This window comes from Oreochromis niloticus, linkage group LG12, assembly GCF_001858045.2.
Source record: "Oreochromis niloticus isolate F11D_XX linkage group LG12, O_niloticus_UMD_NMBU, whole genome shotgun sequence".
In the NCBI taxonomy this organism is placed as follows: domain Eukaryota; kingdom Metazoa; phylum Chordata; class Actinopteri; order Cichliformes; family Cichlidae; genus Oreochromis; species Oreochromis niloticus.
The window spans coordinates 22,612,780-22,627,869 of NC_031977.2; the positions used below are offsets into that span (position 1 = coordinate 22,612,780).

The window sequence follows — 15,090 nt, forward strand, 5'->3', positions numbered from 1 at the left end:
ATTCTTTTGACGAGATTTCAAAAAAAAAAAAAGCTGGCAGATTAATATGTCTGGAGACACAAGGAATGAAATTGGAAGGCCTATTTAGGGCTGCAATCCCCTCGTGTGTAGGTGTGAGCCGTAAACTGTAATGCTCTCCAGTCAAAGTTCATTTTCTCACACTAGTGTTGACAATTTACATGCAAGGAAGCTAAAGTCGGTCACATAATATACAGTCTTTTTAAATGGTTAGTATCAATCAATTAAAGGCTATATTATCCTTCCCTGTGAATACCTTCTTTAGGTTATTAAGGAAGTTCTATTTTTGGATGTTGATTACTTTGACGTTTATTGTCTCTCTTTTACTTACATTTAATCTTCTAATACACATGAAGTGATGAGCAAGTCCAGCCTTGCATGTATGAACAAACCTAAAAATCTTCTTTTTAGCATGTGAAAGTTAGAGCAGGTCTATCCTGAATGGTTTGGAAGCTCTGCCCCGACAAGATTAGAGCTGGAAAGAAATTTCATAACTGAGCAGGTAGGAGGTATGTCCACTTCCCTTCATCTCAACTCTCTGGAACCTCTCTGTTGCACACACGCTTACGATATGACCCCACTAAGTAACCTTTGTCTTGCACCTCAGTAAATCCCAGCGGAGGGGGAAAGTACAATGAGTGAAGATGTTTCTCTACATCCGTGAAGTAAAATAAGGCCAGCTTTTGGCTTTGGCTTGACATTTTACCAAACATAGCCTTCAGCACCCTCACGTCTCAGTTTGGATTTAGGGCTCAGGCTAAAAGAGCAGCAATGCTGGAGTATTACTTGAGCTTGACCTGAACCAATAACCCTTAGTAGTCAAAGCAGAAATGCAATGTTAATAGCTGATAATGCTGCCACGAAAGTCAACGCTGAACTTCTTTTTGTTCTTCTTTATGCTGCTCTCTTCAGGGGACACCACAGCAGATCATTTGCTTCCATATCCCTATCCCTAGCAATCACACGATCGTCTCTGTGATCTTATTCTTCTCCGCCTATCGACATCCTTTGTCCAATGTATTTACTGTCCATCTTCTCAGATCTTCAAACCATCTAAACTTTAGCTCTGTTACTTTGTCTCCAAATCACTTAATCTGAGCTGTCTTTCTGATCTACTCATTTCTAATCCTATCCATCCATCCTGGTCACTCCCAACAAAAATCTAAGAATCTTCAGCTCTGCCACCTCCAGCTCTGCCTCCTGTTTTTGGCAGCACTACCACCTCCACACCATATATCATAGTAGGTGCTACAACCATGTTGTAAACCTTCCCTTTCACTCTTACTACTACTATCAGTCATAAATCCCCCCTGACACTCAGTACATACTGTATATTCACGTTTCCACCCTCCTCTGTCTCAGTTGTACACAGATTCTGTTGCTTTCATTCCTCCACCTCCACCCCTCCAGTCCCTCCTCCACCTTCACCCTACTCTCACTGCAAGTCACAATGTTATCTGTGAACATCATAGTCCATGGGAATCCTTCTCTGTCAACCTGTCCATAATCACTGGAAACAAGACGGGATCTTGAGTCACTCCCTGATGTAATCCCACCCCGACCCTGAAGCCATCTGTCTCTCCCTACCTTCCTCTCTTGGCATTTTATCCCATGATTTTTCTAGAAGTTCTCTACGAGTCAGAGCCGAACATACTTTAAAATTAATTTTAGCATAATTATTGGAAGTGGTCATAGCTATTTTGGAGTGCCAATCTCAACATACCTTTGTGACATAATGTCAAAACAGTTTTCTAGGATTTTGCAAAGCTGTGTCAAGAATATATTTCCTATCTGATCATAGTAAATCAGGCGATAAATGTGCTTATTAGAGCAATGTTTATCTTTGCCTGCCTAGTTCTGTGTTCTTGATGCTGCTCTCCCTGCCTGACCTGATTTAAGTGGCCTTGTATGGTGTTACCCGGCACAGCGTTGAGGTCAATCACTCCTAATGTTCTCTGTCAAAGTAAATATAAAAGGTACTGCGTAAAGGTTTTAATCACTTTAGATTCTTATTCATCATCCAATACCACTAGGGAGAATTAGTGGCTTGGTTTAATTACTAATTCTTTCCTCAGCATGAAAACAATCCCGATGACCACAACACCAACAGTCATTAATAGCTTTCTGTGACTGTTTAGCTACAGCACAACATCAAATATTTGACCTTTCTACTTTGCCGTGCTAATCAGTGCAAGAGCTCACATTTCATGATGGTAACAGGCACACCAGTGGCTCAACCCTACATCCTTCCATCCCTGGAACTGTGAAAAGAGAGGCAGATGTTTCCTTTACCAACATTTCCCACCCACTTTCCCTTCCTCCCTCACTGCGTCTTGCGTAGCATGTGCACAGAGACATAAAATCACCCACGCACACACTCCAACCAAAGTGATAGATTTAAATCCAGCCTCCTGTCCACCTGAATCCAGTCCGTTTCCTTTGCTTATCTGAAAACAGTTGCATTCACTTTCTCTCTGTCTTTTCTGTTAACACACACTAACATACACATCAGCGCACAGAGTATATACACCATCGCATTTATCACAGCTTTTATAACACAGTTTGCTTGACTTTAAACACATAGCAGGGAGGGAACCTCAGTCTAAACACTCAGAACACAGATACACACGGTCTCCTAAAACAGCCCACACTTGGACAGACTCCAGGGTCCGACTTCACACTACTAAGCACTTCAACACTTTCTTGAGTTTATCAGGTTCATGCCGTTATATACATAACATGAGTGTGACATGACGAACTCGTGTCACGCTCATACGAGTGGCAGTTGTGAAACTAAGAGTGGAACAAAGTGACACTGTTCAGCAACATTAGTCATTAATTACCAGTTAAGTGGTCACAGATTTGCAGATGTAGTAAGACTTTAGGACCTCATAGCATCAAGTAATGAATTGAAATCATGTTAAACGTGAAAAAATGAAAAGCCTGTGTTATGCAGTTTATTATGCATGATATTATCAGTGGGTTAAGTATTATATATAAGGTTGCTTCTACTTCCCAACTAAATTAGAGTTTCCAGTAGATAAATGCATACTATCATCAATACAAAAGGGCAAGTGCTCAGAAAGTAGACAACGAGAGATAAAGATAATATTAGAAGAAGAACTGAAAAGCGTGTGTTGGAGGCATTGCTTCGCGCTTCAGGGTTGCAGTGGGACATGTGACATTTGTGTCTTGGGTCTCAGCCTGTGTGTGTGTGTGTGCATGTGTGTGATGAGGCCAAGCTGACTGGGGAGCCAGTGTACGCAAACCTTTCAAGCAACTCATTCACTGTGATTATTAGGGCTCAACATCATAAGACATGGCCTTAGGCAAGGAGTAGTGCAATATCAAGGGATACAGTCTGTGTGTGTGTGTGTTTGTCTGCCTTAGTGTGCAACAGCACCATGTGAATAAAGATAACCAGCAATTCTGTGATGTAACATTCCAATTCGCATACAATGGGGAAATAATTATTTGATCCCCTGTTGAATTTGTAAGTTTGCTCGCAAAAAATGATCATTCTCTAATTTTTATTGTAGTTTCATTTTAATGGAGAGTGACAGAATATCAACCAAAGATCCAGAAAAGAAAGCATTACATAACAGTTAGAAATTGATTTAAATGTCACTGAGTGAAATAAGTGTTATCCAAAAGTAAAAATGACTCAGTACTTAGTGAAGAAACCTTTGGTCACCAGATTTATTTGCTGCTGCTTGGCAGCTCACAGGTTCAGCTCCCTCCACTCATTTTCTATAGGGTTGAGGTCTAGTGCAAGATTTTGCAGTGCATGTCCCCCCTCCATTGGCCTCGCCATTGTACCCTTAGCAGAAAAAGCCTCAAAGCATAATTTTGTCCACCACCGTGCTTGACTGTGGAACCGATGTGGTGTTCTTTGAGTCACACTCAGCATTCAGCTTCCTCCAAACACAGAAGATTAAATTGATGCCACAGAGCTTGATTTTGGTTTCATCTGAGCACAGCACTTTCTTCCAAGCCTTCTCTGAATCATTTAGATGTTCACTGGCAAACTTAAGATGGACCTGAACATTCAATATAATTCAATTCAATTTTATTTACATAGCACCAAATCACAACAGAAGTTGCCTAAAGGCGCTTTATACTGTAAGGTAAACACCCTCCATTAATACAGAGCAAACCTTAACAATCAGAGGACCTCCTATGTGGAAGCACTTGGCGACAGTGGGAAGGAAAAACTCCCTTTTAAGGGGAAGAAACCTCTGGCACAACCCAGGTCAGAAAGGGGTGGCCATCTGATTTAAATACATTACAGCATAGTGTGTTACCAGTGGTCCCAACTGCCTTCAGATCATTAACAAGGTCTTCCCCAGCAGTTTGAGCTGATCCATTATCTTTCTCATGATCATCCTCACTCCATGAGGCAAGATCTTGCATGGAGGTTCAGACTGAGAGGCCGATATCAAAGAAACTGTGGACAGGTGTGTTTTATATGAATTGTAATCTATCAATTACAATCTGTGGGAGCCAGAATTCTTGCTGGGTTGAGGGCGATCAAATACTTATTTAACTCGATGACAAGCAAATCCATTTATAAGTTTTATTTTAAGCCTTTTATTAATCTTTGGTTGATGTTCTGTCTCTTTCCAAAAAAAAAAAAAAAAACTACAGACAGATCATTTTTTTGTAAGTGAGCAAACTTACAAGTTCAGGAGGGCGATCAAATAATTGTTTCTCTTAGTGCCTCTAAGCATTTCTCACAACTGTGAAACTCAGATGGATCAGGGTTGGTAGTAGCATCACTTTCTGTGACTTCCAGCACTTACAAACAGTAAGGGATTAGTTCTTTCGCACACATAAAGATACACATGGATAATTGAAATAAATTTGACGGATGCTGTTTGGATTTTAAATCACACATGGTGGTTTAAGAAGACAGTGTGACACATCACTGCCCACCACAGGCCTCTCTTCATCAAGTATTCTTTTAGGAAGGAGTCCTTTGAGCTGAGAGTAACTTCGTCTGGATAATGTAAAATATGGAAAATAGTGATTTACTTTCTTAATCTCATCCAAATGCTTTTGGAAGTCCATTATTATTAGTGCATCTTTAATGTGTCTAGTTCATAGACACAAATAAATATGCACCTATACGCTTCTTCTGGTAGTAGAAAACAGAGGGTCAGATTAAATAAATATAGGTAGGGGTCAAAGGGAGGTTGTGTTGAAAGTTACTAAAGGGGAGGATGAAATCTTTGCACTTCTATAAGGTCTATTATTTATAAAATATTAAATCAGTCTGTTAAATTTTTTAATGTAGTTAGGTAGCACATTTTGAACAGCTAAACGTCATGACTGCCATCCATATACATAGTCTTTAGCAACTATAGTAGATTCATCATTCATCAAACGGCTCCCTTGAGCAGCATTCTGCAGAAGCGTCAGCGAGGTGCTGTGCCGGGATCTCTCCTGCTGGAACAATGTTAACGGAGATGACTTTGGCGGTGATCACGTCCTCTCACTCAGCACCCTCTGCTTAGCTTTGCTCTTACGCAACACACAGTATTTATAGGGGGGTGAGTAAATGTGTGTGTGTGTTTGGTGTGTGTTTTTGGTGTCTGCGCGCGTGTGTGTGTGTGTGTGTGTGTGTGTGTGTGTGTGTGGGGGGTGATCTCACAGCTTTATTCATAGTGGGTGTCGTCCCTCTCCAGAGACTGGGTCGATGCAGGAGTTTGAAGGAAGAGAGTGGGCGGTGTTATAGAACTTCTTAGATCTACTGATTGTGTGTGTGTGTGTGTGTGTGTGTGTGTGTTTGTGTGTGTGTGTGTGTGTGTGTGTGTGTGCGTGTGTGCGTGTGTGTGTGTGTGTGTGTGTGTGTGTGTGTGTGTGTGTGTGTGTTGTACCTATCAAGGGCAGCACTGGTGGCCATACTTCGAGCAAACCCTTTGACGCCGTACTGTCTGAAGTAGGGGATGGTGGAGAGGTTAGCACCCATGATGGCCACTGAGTCTGATGGGTTCACAAAGAAGCCATTTTCTCCAAGGATCATGTATCGGTCCTGAGAACATCACAAAAACATAAAGTGCTTTGTGAGTCCTGTGTAGTTAGTTATAGCTTTAAATGTAGCCTAACTGCATTAATTAACCCTTTTATAGTACATGTATTGCCTACAAACCCCACAAAAAGACCAAAACGAATTGCTTAATCCTCCTCAGGCCACCACTGTTGTTGTAAAGCTAATGTCCCTTCATTACAATGAATATAGCCCCTCTAGTTTATTTTAAATCAGTCCCCAGCACGCCATCCTGCTGCCGTAAATACTTTTGAACTCACCAAATAATGACTTAAATAGTAATGAGCTGAATTCTGCTGAAGGGATAGGGAATCTGTCACGTTTTAAGACACTGATTAGAACATTGTTGGTCTTTTTATGAGCGTTACTGATAATGAAGAAACATATGAAACAACATCCTTTAAGGACAAAGAGTGGTTGTAACACAAACATTCATGTTACTATAAATGATCTTTAGTAGAGGGTTACAAAACAGAACAGTACAAGTAACAAATTCTCAGTACAATCCCCCCACCACCCCACAGGATTCATTATTACTGTGGGGAGCGTGGAAGATATCGGTTACTATATATCCCCAAAAAAGAAACATCCACCCAGTATGATAATAACCACCGGTGCTAATCACAGTGGAGATACCGATCCTTGGGGGAGAAACAGAGCAGATGTGATGTAATTCTCCTGATGTTACACTACTAAGCAAACAGTGTGTGCCTGTGTCTGTTTATGCGGAATAAATGTCTATTGGATGACATTGTGGAAAAAGTGAGACGGCCATTGGATTATTGTGGATGCACTGCAACTTCGCGCCCATTGCCTTCACTCCTGATATCAACGTGCAATTATAAACAAATAAAAAATAAATAAGGATTTCTCTGCCGTCTCTGGCTGGAGTCAATATCTTGGATGTAGCTTTTATAGCAATAAAAGTCAGCTAGGCTTAAAGAAATGAATGAATAGATTGTGGAGCGACGTGGTATGTAAATACCACAAAAAGGATCTATTTAATTATTTAATATTTTGGATTATTAGCGATATTATGGATGTATGAGGACTAAAACAGCCACAGCCACTTAAATATGTTCTTAAATATGATCCCAGCGCACACATAGGTCAGTATTTTCTGTTTCTTTTTAAAAATATTTTTTTAAATGACTTATTAAACCAAATTTTGAAGGATATATATCACCATCATCTGCAGGAGTCTAAGTTACTAAAGATCTCTTAATGCATTTTCCAATCCCTGTATTTTAATTTCCTTTTAAGCCAAATCCAGTTGAAGGAATACTGGGCAATTCACAGCAGACAGCTCATAATATTCTTTAGGAACATCCTCCTGTGCAGTACAGATTAATAAGAGACATAAATAAAAGACAAACATCCCTAAAATGTATAGTAAGTGATTTCGAGTATTACCTATTAATTTTTGCATTTACTTTTTTGTGCACTTCTTCCTTTGTCCTGCTTAATAAGAGTGTTTGCAGTTATTTGTTATTTTATCCAGTTTTTGAATAACTTGGGGGTCTGTGTAAACGTTTCAAATGTCGCTTTAATTCTGATGTTTTTCACGGTTGTTTGTTTTTTAAGGCAAACAGTACTGAAGCAGCTTTCCCCTCAAGACAGCCCAGAAGACATCCTACAAGACTTTTGTCACTGTGCAGAAAATAATTATCTATACCTAAGAAATTGGTTCTAAGGTTATGTAACTTTCTCCCTGCCCCCTTTTTTCCAGTGTAAATTAGTAGCCAGTTGTCAAAGGATGAATGTCCTGGGCATAGGTAATCTTAAGATTACGATTTTACTTTAATAAAACTTTGAGTTTGAGTTTTTTAGGTCCTGCGCATGTTTCACAATATAAGCAGTGAAGCCTTTCTGTTTCCTGATATAATAGAGGGCTTTTAATTTGAAACAGGAAATCTTGTTTGTATAAAGCGTTTACTGCAGTAACCAAACATTAACAGAGGTACACGATACACTCTGTGATTACTGAATTACATTAAAAGCCACTTCCGGCTGTTCCCTTTCATTTGTGAAGAAAATGTGTAAACCACTATTATATGGTACACTTGAAAAGTATCAGAGCATGGATGTCTTGAATAAATGATTGCACATTCTGGAGTAGGACTTCTAGCAAATGGCTTACCCCATCTGCATCAAATGCCGCCCCAAAGCCAAAGTCGCCTCCTTTCATGGACTCTACCAGAGAGGTGGCATAAGTCAGGTTGGGCTCAGGAGGTCGGCCACCAAAGTCCTCCAGAGGTACACAGTTTACAGCAGAGTTAGCAGGGGCTCCCAACTCATCACACAGAATCCTACGTACATAGGGGCCCATCACTGTAACAAAGCAAAAGGTGAGTAGAAGTTAGCAGAATAATATGAATAACATTAACTGCAGTGCAGGGCTTACAGGACGTATGATGATGAACTGACCTCCGTTCATGGCATCTATGTGTATTTTAAGCTGATCTGGTCCTGTGAGGAGACTTTTAATGGCAGTGAAGTCAAAGATGTTTCGTAGCATTTGTAGATACACTTCAACCGAGTCTACAATCTCCACTGGATAGAGACAGAAGAACCTGTTAGTACTGGATGAGAGTATGTTTTTTTTCTGTGCATTTTGAGTGAAAGAAAGAGGGGTTCTACTAGCATCACACAACAGGAAGGTTTGTAGCAATGTGGGGAAAAATCCACGCTTGTGGATAATACTGAAGAATTCAGAATGATGCAGAGAAGCTTTTTAACTAAACATGCACGAATGTTGTACCTCTGAAAGGTTTGAATTTGTTCTCGAGGTCAAACTCCTGTCTTCCTAGCCTAGAGAGATCAATGCGGAGATCAGGGCATATGGCGTACTCCTCGAGTGTCCGGCTCACCTGGTAGATCCTCTCCATCACTGTGTCTGGAGAGGGCCCTGCCAGACAGAGAAACAAAGACAATGAAAAATGTATCCCTCACTGGTGTTACAACTCTTGGCTGTGCAAGAGTCTTTGGATACATGTATGGGTTTACTTAACTGCCCATCCACGAGAAGGTGTGGCACAAAGGCATGCTTAGAGAAACTTGTAATGTTATTAAAGTTGTATTTGGTGCTCTAGATTTTTTAACTTATGGATGTAGTGATTGGAACAAATCACCTGTATTTGTCAATTCTGATATCACACTCCATTTTATATCATGGCCTAGGAGCCAAGTTGTAACATTAGCATTAATTTTTGCCTCAAAATATATACTTTTTTAAATCAAATTGTCTTAAACTTCTATGTTTGACTTTAAAATTTCTAAATAAGAATCAGATGGAAAAGCAAATATATTTTCTAAATCCTCACCTCCGTTTGCCACATTGAACTTGATTCCAAAGTCTCCTCCAGGGCCTCCAGGATTGTGACTTGCCGTAAGGATAATCCCTCCAATGGCCTTGATCTTCCTGATGATGCAGGAAACTGCAGGGGTGGACAGGAGCCCACTGTGGCCAATTACCAGACGACCAATCTGTGCATCACCAATATTATTGAGAGGCATTAATGCTTTCATATCATTCCAGATATCACCTGGTCTAAAATCATAATATAATATAATGTCTTTGTGTTTCAAAAAGAGTCATAATGCTTTATAAAAACAGAATGCAACATATTTGTAAAAAAGTTACAAATTTTTGTTCCATTTTCAATCAAACATATGCTTTGAATTTTTTTGAAATCCACATAATATTGTTTTTAATTAACATTTTATACAGCTTTGCAACCTTTTTGGATATTGCGTTGTTAAAAAAAAAACCAACATATTTGTTTCTCTCCTGATCTCAAAAAGTTAAAAATCACAGCAAAAAGTGGACCAAAAGCTTCCTGTCCCAGAGAATCTTGTCATTCTGCGGGCGACTAATTGGCTGCCTGCTTTAAAAGGCAAATGATCCCCCCCTAGAAGGATGCCTAAATAACAGAACTACGCCTCTATTTATACTAAAGTGGTAATACCACCAACATAATTCTCCTGCATACCAGCTTCTCTAAATAAAATTGTCCTCACTGGAGAGGAATTTGCTCTCCTGGCATCCTCTAAACATCCGGGATGTTGCATGTGTATATAAAGGACTGATCAGAAAGTGAGGGAAAGCCCTAACAAATGGAATCTTCTCAGTAACCAGCGTCGAGAAGGATAGCACATGCACTGGGTGGGTAGTTGGCAAGTGTTTCTATTATCCTTCTGGTTCTTTTCCTTGCAGTATGACAGGGGATCCCCACCATGTAGACTTAGCCCTTGATAGATTGAACAGAGAGGTGTGGGCAGTGTGTTGGCGGTGGTGGGGGGCAGACGTAGGCAGGAAAATAGAGCAGGATGGATGGAAGTGCTGATAAGGCTGACACCAGAAGACATTTGGCTGGACCAGCAGAAAGAATTTTTTTTTTAACGCACTGATCCCCAAAACAAATTATATTCCTTTCCAATTTTCCTTTGGAACTTTTTCAAGCCAACTGCAAACATCTCACAGCCTAAGAGCTGCAGGGATTTTCCTCCTCAGTGCCTCACTTTGTCCTCTTATTTTAACCTATTTGCAGCTTGTTAAATTCAACTCAGCAGATTTGTATGTATCAGTATCAACAATTACTGCAAATGTGAAACAACTGTAAGCAACTGCACAATTCTGGTTTATTATAAAACTCCCAAAGTCCCACCAGAAGTAGCAGAATAACCTCTGATGACCCTAAATTTCCCAGCCCAGTGAATTGTTCCAGCTCTGTGTTAATGATTTAAATATATGTGCAGGTCAAAAGAAGCCATAGGCCACATTAACATCCTGAACTTGTTGGTAAAGTGTATTAATTATTCCGTTTATGAACCCGCTGATCTTCCATTGCAACAAGAATGTTTTTCTAAAAGCGTTTAAGCCTGCTTGTAGTAACTCTTACACCAACGCAGAGCAGATCAGTGACATTACTGCTGGTTACAAGTGACTCCTGCATGCTGACAGAGAGGAACAAATGCATGACACTGGTGGTCGCCCTATTCTTACCCCGTTGGCAGCTGCCATTTGCACTATCACCTCGATTGCAGCTCGGCTGAAGTAGCGGCCGTCGCTGCCCACCACCATGGTGCAACCCTGTCGGTCCCGCAGGTCGATGGAGGACAGCACGCTCTGGATGTAGTTCTGCAAGTAGTTTTTCTTCCCCTCGAACACCGCAGTCTTCCTCCGCAGTCCATTGGTACCGGGCCGCTGGTCCTCGAAGGGGGCGGTTTGGACCGTCACCACCGGGATCGGGCTCGTCTCCATCCTCCTTAACCGATCAAGCAAGTTTGGTGGAGTTTTTGTTTTGTTTTGTTTTGTTTTGTAGGATTTTACACCACTGAGTAAAAAAATAAGTTCGCTCAAAGATGCAATTTGTCAGTCTAGGGTGAAGTAAAGGTTGTTTTCCCCCCCGTCGAGGAAAAAAGCGATGACAGCAGGGACGAAGTGGCTATAGTGACAAGAAACAGCCAATCAAAAATGTTTTCACCTCGACCCAAGCCAGGAGTCGCATCCTATAGTACTGGCTGAGCTAAGCAGCCACCAGCACTCTCCTCCTCTGCTGGCGGACAACTCCCTCTTCTAATAAGCCTGAACAACTGACTATGAAGAAAAAGAATCAGGGAGGGGTGGACTCGTCAAGACTCACAATCAGCTGAGCCTCCGGCCAAAAATAGACATCTGACTGATGGCAAAAGGGAATTGTGTCGGCACCGGTCTGCAACCGGACACGCCTGTGTGTGTGTGTGTGCTTTTCACACTAACCCACAGGCCATTACTATAGTCAGTTACAAAAATCTGGAAGTATCTTAGTGTCCCGTTTTTATTTAACTATTATTATTTTCTGAACTGAAAATGTTTTAATAGATCTTGACTTCTGTGTGTTCTGTAAATTCTTTAGTAGCCCATCCCATAACACGGACCAACTTCAGTGCGCTTACGTCTGCTCCAATATTTTGGAAACAGTGCGACCTTGAGGCAGAATGGAAAAAGTGACTTTTAATTATCATTATTATTTTGTATACTTGATGAAACACGTAAATGTGAGAGTACCAATTAGGGATACAGAGTTTCATTTCTAAAACCTGCTGCTTCACTCTCATTTGAGTGAGTTTCATTATTTAATCAGCAATGGCCAGTGCGAGTTTAAGGCCTGCGTTTGTAAAGCTTTTATTCATTTCCTGGTTGGAAATGTGTTTTTATAATTTGACAATGACTTTAGTAAAATCTGATTTTTTTCATCATTCTTGTAGCCTGTAGACTACAAGTGAGTTAAGGTGATCAAGAGGAAGCAGGCCAACACAATGTTGAACCCTTACAGTAAATACTGTCAGTGAAATTATACTAAGTCATTTTTGCTGTTGCTAAAATAAATGTTTGGCATCACCAGTACTTCAGGTACAAATATTAAATAAAGACTACAGAAAATATAGAAAATCTAAGTGATTTTCAAACTTACACACAAACAATAATTCCTGCTCTGAGTAAATCCACCTACAGCTCTTAGGAGCACTGTGCACTGACTCAAATTATAACAAAACTTGCAATCGTTTCCCACATATTCATTTTATTTTGCCACGTTACTTAATAAAAAAACACATTCACATTGACGAAGTTTTCCCCTGAAGCAACCTTGACAAATATATTACAACACATCTTATTTACAGACATAACACACATAAATATCATGCAATAAAAAACATTTCTTTAAGAAATGAGCTACGCCAAACATATAGACACTGTAAAGTGTTTTCAAAGGGTTCAGCAGCGAGGGTACGACAGTCTGAGGTGCTCGTTTATAAAAGGAGCAGTGCTCAGGATGGGAGGAGGGCAGAACTGATTCCTTGAAGGCTGCAGGAGGGTCGGAACCAAACAGGCAGCAGGGCCAGGCATGAGTTGACCGTAACCGAGAGCACCGTGCGGGCCTAGCTGTCGGTTTGAGTTGTGCTGACTGATGGAAGAGGGTCTGCTCATGATGCTGTCGATGCTGAAGGAGCACTTTGCCTGTGGGCCGGACTTCGGCTCAGCTGGTTCTGCTGCGCAAAGCTGCGCTCTGAAGTCTTTAGGCCCAACGCACTTTCCGTGGCTGTTCAGGGGTTGTGGTAGGAGGTGGTAGGAAGAGGAAGGCATCACGATGCTTTCCTGCAGGGGCATGTAACGAACAGAAGAGGCAGCCGTGGGGCTTACCTGGCCAGTTATGCTATATGGGTGTCCGTACGGCCGGTAGCAGTTCAAGCTGGAATAAAACATCAGTCCGTCTTTGCCGAACTCGGGCTGGTTTCTCTTGAACCGCTTCCTCCGGCGAAGGAAACTGCCGTTGTCGAACATGTCCTCCGAAGCAGGGTCCAGAGACCAGTAGTTGCCTTTTCCCGGGTTTCCGGGCTCCCGCGGAATCTTGATGAAACAGTCGTTAAGGGAGAGGTTGTGCCTGATCGAGTTCTGCCAAGCGGGGAACTTGTCTCTGTAGTAGGGAAACTTGTTGCTAATGAAGTCACATATGCCACTAAGCGTCAGCTTCTTCAGCGGGCTCTGCAGGATAGCCATGGTGATGAGAGCAATGTAGGAGTACGGGGGCTTTACCGAGCTGCTCTGGGCTTTCCTTGACGGCGGTGCGTCTGCGCAGAAACTGTTCTCGCTTTCCCCCGACGATTCTGGTTCTGAAGAGTCAAATTCCGCACCAGATTCTGCTGAGGAACCCGTAGAGCACTCATTTCGATAGTGGACATCCTCGCCTACTATGTCAATCGCATCCTCTTGTATAGGCAATCCGGCATGTTGTGAAGCTTCAAATTCACTTGAGAGAGTCATAGTCACACCTAAGATTTCTCACAAACGCGTAAAAACTCAACTGTGCCAAAGAGGCCTTAATGGTTTGCCGTGCGTAAAAACCAACAGGCCCCTCGACTGTGCGTAAAAGCGCATCTATTGATACTTCTTGTGCTATCGTGATGGGAGCTGTGGCTTTATATCCTAGTAAGCTGCTGCCCTGCAGGCCAGTCCCATTAACCCTCTGGACCTATCAGAGTAGCCTCACACCGCTGGGAGCCCCGGCAAGCAAACAAATGAGGAAGGGGGGATTGCGTGGTCCTGATGTGCGTAAGGCCTATTCATACAATACATAGAAACACCACGGTGCCAGTATGTTATTGTGTTTATTACGCGTTTTATTTCAGTTATACAAATCCTGGAACCGGAGACAAGTAAAATCACACACACACACACACACACACACTTATACAAAAAACATTGCATGCGATTTATTAGTTGTTGGGTTTGGGGTTTCTTTTTCGCTTTATGGTCGCCGGTATCGAAATCTTTGAGTCTGCATTGACCTGTAACTGTCTTGTTCTAAGAAACAAATAACAAGTTAAAACTTACATTTTATATTACAAATCGCACAGCAGCAGAGTGGTGTGTGTGCGTTGGGGAGGGGTCTTGAGAATTTTAACACCAGGCCTAGCACGTGATAAGAAATCAAGGCTTTCTCACTCGGAACCCCCTGTGGGTTCGTTTAGTTTGCCACCTCTGGATGCCCGTGGGTGGTTTGACCATGAAAATGGCCATGGTAGGGCTTCCCGCAGCCAGTTAAGAAAAGCTGCAGCAGTCGCCTTAACGAGGCCATCAGCATCAGAATCGCATTCGGAAACGGCACAGCTGCACGGTGCGCTTTGTGTTTGCGCGCACCTCGGTTTTACAATCGCGACAAATGTAATGCAAAGCCGTTCTTAAAGCAAATCTGGCCGACATCAGACATGTGCTAAAACAGCGCTGCTGTAGCATCTCCATTGCAAATGACTACGTTGGGGAAACTCCACCCATTTCCTTACCTGACAGGACCTACTGTGTGCGCAAGAGATGGTTCTCATATACCTGTATCAATGAAGGCTTAAGTAACAAATACCAAAAATAAAAAATAAAAATAGAGTAGCTGTATTTGTCAAGGGCTAATTTGTCAAGTGTTACAATCATCAACTAAAGCTGCAAGCGCTGTTATTTGACAATACTGTGAGGTCCAATAACTGCATTA

The 15,090-nt window shown here is 41.7% G+C and overlaps 2 protein-coding genes across 2 annotated transcripts in view; both read right to left on the reverse strand.

The window, feature by feature from the left end:
• Positions 1 to 11,696, reverse strand: part of pgm5 (phosphoglucomutase 5) — a 30,830-nt gene extending 19,134 nt beyond the window's left edge. The window contains exons 1-6 of the mRNA XM_003446072.5: positions 11,073 to 11,696; positions 9,391 to 9,553; positions 8,829 to 8,975; positions 8,495 to 8,620; positions 8,208 to 8,398; positions 5,898 to 6,052 (exon numbers count right to left, since the gene is read on the reverse strand). Coding sequence (XP_003446120.1) covers positions 5,898 to 6,052; positions 8,208 to 8,398; positions 8,495 to 8,620; positions 8,829 to 8,975; positions 9,391 to 9,553; positions 11,073 to 11,330 — 1,040 coding nt within the window. The 5' untranslated portion in view covers positions 11,331 to 11,696. The remainder of the gene's footprint in view (positions 1 to 5,897; positions 6,053 to 8,207; positions 8,399 to 8,494; positions 8,621 to 8,828; positions 8,976 to 9,390; positions 9,554 to 11,072) is intronic.
• Positions 11,697 to 12,592: 896 nt separating this feature from the next.
• Positions 12,593 to 14,013, reverse strand: foxd5 (forkhead box D5). The gene has a single exon (XM_003446073.4). The coding sequence runs from the start codon at positions 13,869 to 13,871 to the stop codon at positions 12,825 to 12,827; it is 1,047 nt and encodes a 348-aa protein (XP_003446121.1). The 5' UTR covers positions 13,872 to 14,013; the 3' UTR covers positions 12,593 to 12,824.
• Positions 14,014 to 15,090: the final 1,077 nt, after the last annotated feature.

Bases quoted from the DNA above. Each gene is read 5' to 3' on its own strand.
- foxd5 (XM_003446073.4), bottom strand. From the start codon at position 13,871: ATGACTCTCTCAAGTGAATTTGAAGCTTCACAACATGCCGGATTGCCT.